Source organism: Rattus norvegicus, chromosome 5 (genome assembly GCF_036323735.1).
Source record: "Rattus norvegicus strain BN/NHsdMcwi chromosome 5, GRCr8, whole genome shotgun sequence".
In the NCBI taxonomy this organism is placed as follows: domain Eukaryota; kingdom Metazoa; phylum Chordata; class Mammalia; order Rodentia; family Muridae; genus Rattus; species Rattus norvegicus.
The window spans coordinates 155,792,592-155,803,896 of record NC_086023.1 but is presented as its reverse complement, the minus strand read 5'-3'; the positions used below and the strand labels follow the sequence as shown (position 1 = coordinate 155,803,896).

The window sequence follows — 11,305 nt, the reverse complement described above, 5'->3', positions numbered from 1 at the left end:
GGGTAAGGCCTACCACTGGTATAAGGAGGAGGGCGGAGTGGAAAGCTAGCTCAGTACAGAGTTAGTACACACTCTCTAACCCTTCACGGAACACCGGGAAGTAGGTGTGACTCTAATTTACAGAGGTGGCTCAGGACTCATCTCCCTGACTGTGGGCAAACCAAGGTCAGGCTTGGAATACAGCGGGGTGGGCTGTCATGGCAACCTGGATTCACCCATGTCAGGACGCTGAGCTCCAGTTCAGGCCCCTAAAGACTGGCGGGACAGCAGTAACCACATCTGCTGCACAAGCCTGTGTTCTGTCCCTGGAACCCACAGTGGATGGATGGAGAGAAGCCATCCCTAGAAGCTGGCCTGTCACCCCCACATCTAAGCATCATGACATATATCCCCCACCCACACACAGAAGGGTGTGTGTGTGTGTGTCTGTGCACGCACGTGCGTCTGCGTGCGTGCTTGGGTGGTTTGGGATGTAAGGGAGGTATCTGCTAGGTGGAGACACTTGCTGCCAAACCTGATGACATAGATTTGATCCCTGGGGCCACATGGCAGAGGGAAGGAACTAACAGGTTATCCTCAGATCTCCACATGCACACCCTGCCACATGTACCCCCCCCCCCAATAAATAAATATAAAAAAGACCCAGGCTGGAGAGAGGCCTCGGTTAGCAAAGTCCTTGAGAAATGATAGCTGAGGTTGCCTTCTGATCTGCACACATGCCCATGGACACACACACACACACACATGCAGGCACACACATGGACACACACACACACACATGCATACACAAACACACACAGACACACCACAACCCAGGCCATGTCTGCCTCAGCAAGACATGGTTCTGCTTCTCTAGTCATTTGTGCTGGTGACAGGTCCCCTGGAGCGGCTGAGGCAGTAGCCAGTCTCCCTACAGGACTGGCCCGAGGGAGCGTCAGAGGGTTGGGAAGGGGAGCGTATTCTAAAAGGCAGTTTATTGGGCAGCTGTAAATCACCTTCTCTGGGCTGCAGGCCAACCCAGCTGCTGTCCGGCCAAGGGTAGGCTAAGCACAGCAGCTGGCTCCAGGTCTCTGTGTCCGCTGTGTGTCACAGGTTCCCTTGGAAGGGACCAATCACAGAGGCCCAAATCTTAAGTCACTAAGATGTTGAGCTTTGTCCTGTCCATGTAGCAGCTTCTGTGCTTCATGTGATGATGCTTGTGGATCCATGAGAGGTAGACCCACACTGGCTAGTGTAGGCTCGGTGGCAGGCAAGTCAGCGGGATCACTGGCTCATGGGAACAGCTGGAGCAGGCCTCTCCCTGAGAAGTGCAGTCCAACTTCCACAAAGCTCAAGCCCTGGACCAGAGTGAGTTCTCTGGGGGGGAAGGGGGGATGTGTCTTCCCAGGGCTAAGATCCCCTTGGGCCTGGGGACACTGTGGAGAAGGAGAGAGGAGGCCTGGTTGGGGCTTCGCAGAGAGGACTTGGAAGTTTCTAGAAACTTGAAAGCAGATAGCAGCAGGCAGCTGGATCACAGAGGCTCGCCGCTGAAGCTGCTTTTGCTTTTTTTACGCTTGGCTTTGGAAAAGGGGATGTCAAGGGACTCCAGGCGGAAGGGCCGGGGCTGGGGTATTTCAGGGGTCTGGGCGGGCGGCAGGGCGGAGCTGTTGCTCAGAGAGGAATTGAGCCCCGGTGGTGAGTTGTGATAAGCTGTGGAGAAGAAGCAGAGGCCAATGGTGAGAGGAGACAGTGCCACAGGTAGAAGGCAGAGGATCTGGCAATACCCGCCCACCTGAAGCTGGCGCTGTAGCTGGGACCCCTTTAAGGCTGCCCTGCTGGGATCTCAGATTTAGTATTACTTCTGAGTCCGAAGAGTAGGATAGGGAGTTGGAGTTTTAAAGCCTCTAACTGAGGCTCAAACCTGGTACCTAAGTCAGAGAAGCCCGCTCACAAAGAGCAGTCAGCATTTCCTACCAGTGTCAGCTCTTAAGCCTCAGTTTCTTCATCTGTCATGTGGGCACAGTGGCAGCCCCTTAACGACTTCACAACCCTTCCCTCTCCTACCCCCAACTCTACTCACTGTGTCTCTGATTTCAGTTTAGAAAGCTTAAAAAAAATTAACGTCAACTTTAGAAAGTTTTACTTTTGATAATAGAGATGTTTTGCCCAAACGTATGTCTGTGTCCTGTGTGTGTGCTGGACCTACAGAGACCAGAGTAGGGCATCAGATCTCCTGGAACAGGGGTTACAGAGCTTTGTGAGTTGCCATAGTGCTGGGAACTAAAAACCCTGGTCCTCTGCAAGAGCAGCCAGCACATTATCTACTGAGTCATCCATCCCTCTAGCACTAAGGTTTGCTTCCAATAGATACTTCACCGGAAGCTCTGTGGGTTCTATGTTTCTAACATTCTGTTACATTCATTTGTTTGCTCCTCGGTGCCTGTGGAGAGGTAGGAGAACAACCTGTGGGGATGAGCTCTCCCTCTCCACGTGGGGCCTGAGGATCAAGCTCAGGTCCTCAGGCTTGGTGGCAAGCACCGTTATCCTGTGAACCATCCGGCCAGCCCGCTTTTAGTTTTAAGAGAAGAGTGAAGTGATTTTCCAATCCCTCGAACTGTTTTTGCTACGGGGACCTTTCTGCTCCCTTGTCATAGCCTCCTTTGAGGAAAGTTACCATAAGAGATTCTGAGGAAACCTGATGTGTGCGCGCCCCATGCAAAAGGCCTGCTTGTGTGTCAAAAACAGACCCTCTCTTTGAGCAAACAGGAGACTCTGTACTAAGGTTAATCTTTAAAAACTTTACATTTGTTTTGTGTGTATGGATGCTTTTGCCTGCATGCATGTGTGCAAACAACATGGGCAATGTTCAAGGAGGTCATAAGAGGGTACTGGATCCCCTGGGACAGGAGTTATGGATGGCGAGCCACCGTGTAGGCGCTGGGAACTCAATCAGCCTCCTCTTAACCACTTAACCACTGAGCCAACTCTTGGCCCCTGTGAAGGTTAATCTTATCAACTAGGTTGTATGAAGAGCCATCAACACACATCTCCGAGAGCGTCTGGGCGGATGGGTAGGTTCCAGAGTAGAGCAGTCTACGGAAAAGCAAATGAAGAAGAAAGATGTGCACTGAAGGGAGTAACACCACGTAGTAGGCTAGAGGCCTGGATGGATCAAAAGAGCAGAGTGGGAAAGCCCATAGTAAAAGCTTACTGGTTACCATGGTTACCATGGTGGCTACCAAGATGTGAGCCGCTAAGCAGGTCCCACTCAGTCTCTCACCCAAAGGAGAAACTGTAGAACCAAACCGATCGTTCAGTCTTCTCCTTTTGAGACAGGGTCTCACATAACTGGTCTCAAACTCTCTGTGAGAGAGAGCTGGGATTACGGGGTATAATGCTGGGAATTGAACCCGTGCCCTGGTACATGCCAGGCAAGCGCTCTACCATCTGAGCCACTTTCCCAGCACTCCTTTAAGGAGCTTCTCTTGGGTATTTGTTGTAGCAGTGAACGTTGACTACCACAGCTACCTATTATCATGTGGTCCCATTTCTCGGTCTCCTCTAATCCTGAGAAGCGGGTGCCATGCCCCTTATTTCATAGCTGGCTGAGGTTTGCATGGAGGAAGGTTTTCGTGCCTGAATCCAAAATCATCCCCGTGGCATATTTCCCGGTGGGTGTGCAGGAGGGGAAGCCCCAGCGGGCAGGACACTCACTGAGGCTCTTCATGGGGTCCGTGCTGAGGATCTGGCTGGCCCGCTTGGAGCGGAAGTAGTTACTAGCAATATTCTCACTGTCGCTCCGGCTGAGCATCAGCTTATACCTGTCTTCCTCCTGCTGGGGTGTCAGAACCTCGTGAGTGACAACCACTGTGGGCCTACCCAGGCTCAGGAGCTTCTCGGGCTGGGTGGCACCACGCTGTGCTGGACATATCTTGGGGTTACTCCCACGACTCCCAGGGTGGGGACCCAAGCAGCTTGGAGCAGGGAAGTCACAGCCTCCCCTCCCCTTCCTTGAGATGGGAGGTTCACGTGCCTTCTTCCAGCTTCACCACGGGCAAGGGTGATAGAAATACTTGGCCCCAGTCCCTCCATGTACACACAATGCAAACAACAACAAAACTCCGCCGTCTGCTACTTTTGTGGCCAGTACTTCTTCCCTCCCTCTCCTGGGAAGAGTCTTTCTCAAAACAGCTCTGACGAGCTTGCTTTCCTCAGTCTGGATCCTTTACACTGGGGAGCCCTTTCTTCCCATCCAGCTGAGAGAGAAGTCCCAGATGTAGGACCTAGGCTAGCACTAACCACAGAACTACATCCTCCTGAACGTAGGACCTGGTCCAAGAGTAGACGTGTGACCAGGCAGAGCCAATCTCAGTCTTTCCACAAGCTTCGATATAAGGATGGCTTGAAGCAGTCAACTTCCTAATTCTGGGGCCCTTTGATACGGTTCCTCATGTTGTGGTGACCCCTGACCATAAACCTATTTTCATTGCTACTCCGTAACTGTAATTTTGCTACCATTATGAATCGTGATGCAAATACCGATATGCAGGTTTATCTGATATGCAACCCCTGTGAAAGGGTCATTCAAAACCCAGAAGGGTCTCGACCCCACAGGTTAAGAACCACTGGCATTGTAACCACAAGTAGCCATTGCTCCCCCCTCCCCATGCCTTGGGAAGAAAGCGTGAAGCTGTTAGCTCAGAGGCAAAGACACAGGGCAAAGCCCAACACAGAGCCCAGACTGAGCCCCTACATCCAGCCATGCTTGAAGCTGGCCCACCTATGTGGATCGGTGAGGTCCCTATTCTGGGTTAACTGCATCTGGCACTTGGAACTAAATGTGTTCTGATAGAACCTCTTTGAAGTCCCAGGCTAGAAATGTTTTAAAGCGTCTTCTTTCTTAGGAAGTTAAGCCACTGAGGTAAATGCAGCCTTCGGCCAGCATGAGACACTACAGGCAGTCCCCATGAGCTGCCCAAGGGGTTGTTTGGTTGGATTAGGCTCTCCCTTTGTCATTTTGAATGAGGGACCCGGGGCTGGGGATTTAGCTCAGTGGTAGAGCGCTTGCCTAGGAAGCACAAGGCCCTGGGTTCGGTCCCCAGCTCCGGAAAAAAAAAGACCAAAAAAAAAAAAAAAAAAAAAAAAAAAAGAACATTTGAATGAGGGACCCGAGGGTCCAGGTGTCTGCCACGGTAAGAAAAAAAGGTCCAGGCCCAGCTCCTGGCTTTCGTCCCCAGGCAAGACAAACGCAGGCTGAGGCTTCACTGACCCACTCGTGGGCACCCCCACCCCACCCAGCCCTTTATTCCAACCCTTGGGCCTTACCATGTGTGGCTCGCCACTGTCCACTGCAGAGGTTTTTCGAGCTGGCTTGTTCTGTGTCCCAGTTGGAACTGCTATGAGAAAACAGAAACTGAGAGGCCAGAAGGAGGTTGTCCGAGGGAGCAGCCCTGCCTGGGCTAGGGGTCAGGGCAGGCTGGAGGTAGAAAACAAGGGATACTTCCCAGCCTAGCCAAGGGAAGAGGACAGGAGGACTCAGCTGTAGGAATTGATGTCGCTGCTCCCTGCTGGACACCAGGGTAGGACTGGGGGAGGACTGATGCTGCCCAGAGCTCATGGGAAATGGAGCTGGCTGGAGTTTATGTTGATAACTGACATCTATGGCTCCCCATCAATTCAGGGGTGGAAGCATGAATGAACATGGACCAGAGAGAGGACTGCTGGGTGCCATACAAGAAAGTATACACACACACACACACACACACACACACACACACACACACACACACACACACACACACACACTCTCCTACCTCTGAAATGACCACAGCTGTCAGCTGTGTCTAGCTGGAAAACAATTCACAGAAAATCTGACTTTACTCTGAGATTCATCAGAGCTGGATGGGTTCTTGTAAGCTTTAGTTTTTTTTTTTTTTTTCTTTTTTTCCGGAGTTGGGGACCGAACCCAGGGCCTTGCGCTTGCTAGGCAAGCGCTCTACCACTGAGCTAAATCCCCAACCCCTGGATGGGTTCTTTTTTTTTTTTTTTAAGATTTATTCATTTATTATATATAAGTACACTGTAGCTGTCTTCAGATACACCAGAAGAGGGCATCGGATCTCATTACAGATGGTTGTGAGCCACCATGTGGTTGTTGGGAATTGAACTCAGGACCTCTGGAAGAGTAGTCGGGTGCTCTTAACCGCTGAGCCATCTCTCCAGCCTCCCTCTGGATGGGTTCTTAAAGTCACTTCATTCAACCCCCTTCTTTGTGAAGCTCAGAGAACAGTTATCTTCACACAGGAAGTCAATGGCCAAAGCAGAGACTGAACTTGAACAGCTGGTTTCTATGTCCTAGTCTAACTCATTGCTCTGGCTGTGGATTTGATCCTGTAAGACTCAGTTTAATTTTTCTTTGCTTTGGTTTCATGGTTTTCTTTTGTTTTTTTAATATGCATTAGTGTTTTGTCTGCATCAAGGAAGGTGTCAGGTCCCCTGGAACTGGAATTATAGATATTTGTGGGTGCTGATAATTGAACCCTGGTTCTCTGGAAGAGCAGCCAGTGTTTTTAACTGCTAAGCCATCTCTCCAGCCCCTGGTTCATGGGTTTTATTTACTAGTTCATCTTTAGTTCATGTGTGAGTGTTTTGCTTGCCTGTGTGCGTGCATCATGTACATGCCTGGTACCCACAAAGGCCAGAAGTGACGCCATATCCCACCACAGCAGAAGTTACTGGCAGTGTGAAATGCCAGATGTGGGTACCAGGACCCAAACCCCGGTCCTCTGCAAGAGCAGCATGTACTCCTAACCACTGAGCCATCCCTCCAGCCCATTTTCCTTCAGTCTTGAAGTAGGATCTCATGTAAACCCAATTTCCTATGTAGCCAAGAATAACCGTGAACTCCTGATCCTCCTGCCTCTACCTCCCAAATACTGGGATGACAGGCATGCAGAACAGTGCCTTGTCTGGAGATCCAGTTTTAATCACAATCCTTTGTGGGACTGTCAGCGGTGACAGAAGCAAGTCTTCATTCTGTGCCGGGCAGCACTCTGAGGTATTTACATGCCTGAGCATACCACGGGCCTCACAGCAGCTTTAAGGAAGGTGTCAGAGGTCACCTCCCCACACACACATACACACACACCTGTCTGCCTCCCAGGCCAGGCTTTGTCACTCTGCAAGGTGGCCAGCTGTCAAAGGGGCAGGGTGGGGGCGGGGCAGGACAGCTGAGCACCTGACCTACTGGGAGGCTGGTTTTCAGTATGATGGGTTCTGGGATCTTCCAGAAGCCGTTATCCTCATCCCAGCTCGACTCTCGCCTGATCTTCTCCAGGTTGCTATAGTTACAGTCTCTGCGGATGAGAGGCTGCACCTGCTCCAGGAGTTGCTGGAAGAGCATGGAGTCCCGCTCCTGCCTGCGGATGGTTGCCAGGTAATCAATCTTCTCCAGCTGGAACTCTGACTGCAGGTCCTTGATTTCTACTTCCGCAGCCCGGAGCTGAGCCAAGGAGAAGTGACCAGGGGTAAGCAGCACCTGTCTGTCCACTTTGTCCCCAAACTGCCCCCCCCACTGGCAACCTCTCCCCAGTGGCTCCCCAGTTTGCCCCATCGACACTGTGTCCAGCCTCTGAGCCTTGACTCTGCATGCACCACCCTCTCTACCAGCAAGTAACAAGCACTTCCTTGTATCCACGGTCCTGCAAAATCTTGGTCTCCAACCACCCCGCCCCAGCCTTGGCTACCACGCCCTATTCAGACGTTTCCTCTGGAGCGTCAGAAGGGACGCACAGCAGGCACTTGATACGTGCTTGTGTGAAGAACACAGGGTTGCCAGCTGTTGGCCAGGCACAGCCGGGCCATGGAGCCAGCGACCCGAGCCAGACCGGGCCTCACCTTCTTCTGCATCTTCTCCAGCAGCTTGCTCTTGGCCCTCACTTCCTCCTGGATAGAGTCATAGACATTGAGCAGCACCCAGTCCCCGCTGTCCTCGTCCGAGTTCTGCAGCGCGGCCACCAGCTGCTTCTTGCGCTCATCTGCGTACCGCTTCCGTCTCCGGTGCTTCTCCTTCAGGTCCTTGTTTTTAGCCTGCTCGCCCCCCACCACCTGCTGCTCCAGCAACTGCAAGCTGCAGCCAGGAGGGGAAAGGAGGGGTCATAGATCCTGCTGGCCTGCTGACACCTGCCACCTGCTCCCCACAACCCACTTCACAGAGTGGTACAACTGAGGTGCAAAGAGCTAGAGCTGCGTTCCTCCAAGCAGTGACCTAAGGGCTCAGGGCTGAGCCATCCCCCATACTGATAGAGCCTGCCCTGGAGCTGGCTCATGGCCGTACTCTTTCAGCATGGGGCTCGTGCCCCAGTTTTAAATCTGTTATGGATCAGTCATATCCCGGCTGGTGTCCCTATGGCTCTGGTCAGAACCTGGCCTGCTGTGGCACTTCCCCACTGCCTCTCTTATGGTGGAGCCTGGTCTGGGCTCAGTAGAGGGTGAGAAGTGGATCTCATCTCACCTCAGCCCATGCTATAATTCCTCAACCTCCAGCCTTGGCCAGGGTTCTTCTCATCATCCCCTAGGCCTCTGACCCCTGACCCCTGACCCCTGGTGCTCACCGGGCCAGCACCTGCTGTTGATCCACAGGCTGCAGCTCCTCAGTCAACACAGCCACTTCCACACCTATACTTTCCCTTCTCACACTTGCCATGGCCAGCAAGGGCTGAGGCTGGGCCTCCTCAGACACCTGGGCCACATGGGCCACATGGGCTTCAGACTCCATCCACACGCCGGTCTCTGCCTCAGATACCACCTCCTCAGCCACTTTCATGCTTAGGTCAGGCTCCTGGACACAGGGATACAAGATGGGAAAGGGACAGGAATGAGCCTGCATGGTTCACCCCGGCTCTGACATGCAGGCCGAGCATCTCTAACCGCAAAGTCTAAAAGCCAATGTGCATAGAAACCCGAAAACCTTTGGGCTACAGGGTGCTCCAAAAGTCTCGTGTGTCAGGAGCTGAGGCGATTGCTCAATGGTTACAGTCCATAGACGCATGAGGACCCTAGTTCACTCCCCCCACACCCTAAAACCCATGTAAATTCCCTGTAATTCCAGACTCAGAAAGCAGGAGACAGGAGACCTCAGAGCAAACTGGCTCCAGAGACCAGTCATGTAGGTGAAAGCTAAGGTTGGTTGGGGGGCCCTGTCTCAACGAACAAGGTGTAAGAGTGGTCAGGGATGACTCCTAACATCAGCCTCGAGCCCTCACACACATATGCACCAGCAGACATGAGCCCACACATGTACAAAACACATACACACATGCATATGCAAATGGAAAAAGAAAAAAGGTTCAGATGTCTGTACATGATGGACATAACATCATAGGGATGTGATCTGCAGCAAACTTTAACAAATTTTTCGCACTCAAATGGGCTCTCAGCCTCTACTCTTGAGATCCCTAATCCATCACCAAGGTAGGCAGGATAATTTTCTCCAAAATATAAACTGACCATAGCATCCATTTCCATACTAGAACCTTCCATTGCTGCCCATGGAAATTCATCCACAGGAAACTCTGATCTCTTCCCAGGACACTACCTCTGCTGTGTCTCTCCCAAGTATCCTCTGCATCCTACCTGTGCACCTTCATGCCCCCTGGGCGACCTTGGTGTCTTATTTAGAAAGTCCTTGGCAAGAACTGCTCTTCCCGGTGGCCCTGCCCCTCACTGGCTGCAGAACTGGAAGGCGGGCACTGCGTCTCATTTGGGCCGCACAGTAGAGCTGGCCCTTGTGGTGTGATTGTGGGAGAACTGGCAGGGTAGACTGAGCAGCTCAGATACTTCTCAGGCCCAGATGCAGGGCTTTGAGTTGGCCCACCCCAACATCTACCCCATCGATGAACTGCTGGGGGACATGAAAGCCAGGCCTGCAAATCCAAAGCCACAGAATCCCCATGACACAGGACAACAACAGGATGTCCAAGCAGTGTCCCAGTGAGGATCCAGTGTTGCTGGTGTAACAGAAGCGAGAGGCCTTGAACCAGATCAATGACTCGTGGCAATGAACATTTGCATGTAAAGATGTGTGGACAAAAGAGTGTACTGTGTGACACACAGTGACACACCACAGCTTCCAAGGTCTGTCTGTCTGTCTGTCTGTCTCTCTCTCTCTCTGAGGAGGCTGCAAGGATGGAGGGTAGATAAATTGATGGGGAGATGGGCGGGATTGGGGTACATGATGTAAAATTCAGAAAGAATCAATAAAATGTTCCAAAAAAGAAAAAGAAAAGAAACAATTCTCCCAGCTTCTCCTCCTTGCCTGTGCCTCACTTCCTAGTAGGGGCCTCCCACCATTTTGTCTATCACCCTGCCCTGTGACCATGCCTAGAAGCTTGCAGTCTTATAACTGCTCTCCCTAAACATGAAGGGGTTTTGCGGCCTCCTCTCACTCCCCAGTTTTATGCCTTGTGCCAAGTGGAAGACAAAGGGTGTCCAAACTGGGTGTAACAGGCCTACAGGAGGCCCCGGGTGGTGCCTTAGGACCACCAGGCCTCCTGCAGCCCTCATCCTACCTGCGCACCCTGCCTTTGCTCCTTTAAGACAGCGGCCTCCAATGCTGCTAACTACAGAAGGCCTCCTAGTCGCATGCCCGTACACCGCATGGCTGTCCTCTGTTTAAACACTGCTCAGCCATGGGCCACTTGCCTAGGGAGGATGGGAGCAAGGAAACCCCGTCCCAGAAGGGAGGTGCAAGCCAGGCGGCTGGGCCTGGCACTTGGACAGCCAGGCAGGTACTCACAGTCCTGAGGAGAACGTTGTCAGCCACATCAACTTCTGATTTGGTGTCGCTGGGCTCCAACAGGTCAGTGGAGGATGGCTGCTTGTGGGAGAAATGGGGGAGGGGAGGGGGGATGTTTTGGGTCAGGGATTCCCCTCTACTTCCTCACTACCCTGACACCCACTTCACCTTGCCTCCCGGTGGCTGCCTCTGCCTGCTGTCGGGGTAGAGAGGTGACAGGGAGAGAGAGGGTACAGGCGAGTGTCTGTGGGGTCCCAGGACATGTTCTGTGTTATCTCGGGCAGAGCACATATTGGAACCTCTATGTTCAGAGGAGGAAACCACGGCCTAGAGAGGCAAATGGCCAACGTTCCATCATTAAGTAGGAGCTGGGATTTCAAAGGCCTGTGCTATTACATGTGCACACATATGCGGGAAACAGAAAAACCGGGAGAACAAAAAGGAGCATTTTCTTAAAACAGGAAGAGAGCTGAAATTGGTCAGAAAGGGACAGGGGAGGCACCCCAAGCCCTGTGGTCTTGAAGAGTAGCC

At 52.3% G+C, this 11,305-nt stretch overlaps 1 protein-coding gene across 23 annotated transcripts in view; it reads right to left on the bottom strand.

The window, feature by feature from the left end:
- Window positions 1–955: 955 nt before the first annotated feature.
- The window catches only part of Kif17 (kinesin family member 17), a 37,350-nt gene continuing 27,000 nt past the window's right edge, over window positions 956–11,305 (bottom strand). For 2 of the 23 annotated variants that reach the window (XM_039111306.2, XM_017593855.3), the window contains exons 9-16: window positions 10,775–10,855; window positions 8,592–8,818; window positions 7,876–8,107; window positions 7,222–7,480; window positions 5,305–5,375; window positions 3,694–3,814; window positions 3,025–3,072; window positions 958–1,689 (exon numbers count right to left, since the gene is read on the bottom strand). In XM_039111306.2, the coding sequence (XP_038967234.1) occupies window positions 1,511–1,689; window positions 3,025–3,072; window positions 3,694–3,814; window positions 5,305–5,375; window positions 7,222–7,480; window positions 7,876–8,107; window positions 8,592–8,818; window positions 10,775–10,855 (1,218 nt within the window). In that variant the 3' untranslated portion in view covers window positions 958–1,510. Of the gene's footprint in view, window positions 1,690–3,024; window positions 3,073–3,693; window positions 3,815–5,304; window positions 5,376–7,216; window positions 7,481–7,875; window positions 8,108–8,591; window positions 8,819–10,774; window positions 10,856–11,305 lie in introns of those variants that run through there. The other 21 variants (XM_039111308.2, XM_063288282.1, XM_039111307.2 and 18 more) reach the window with 15 other exon arrangements.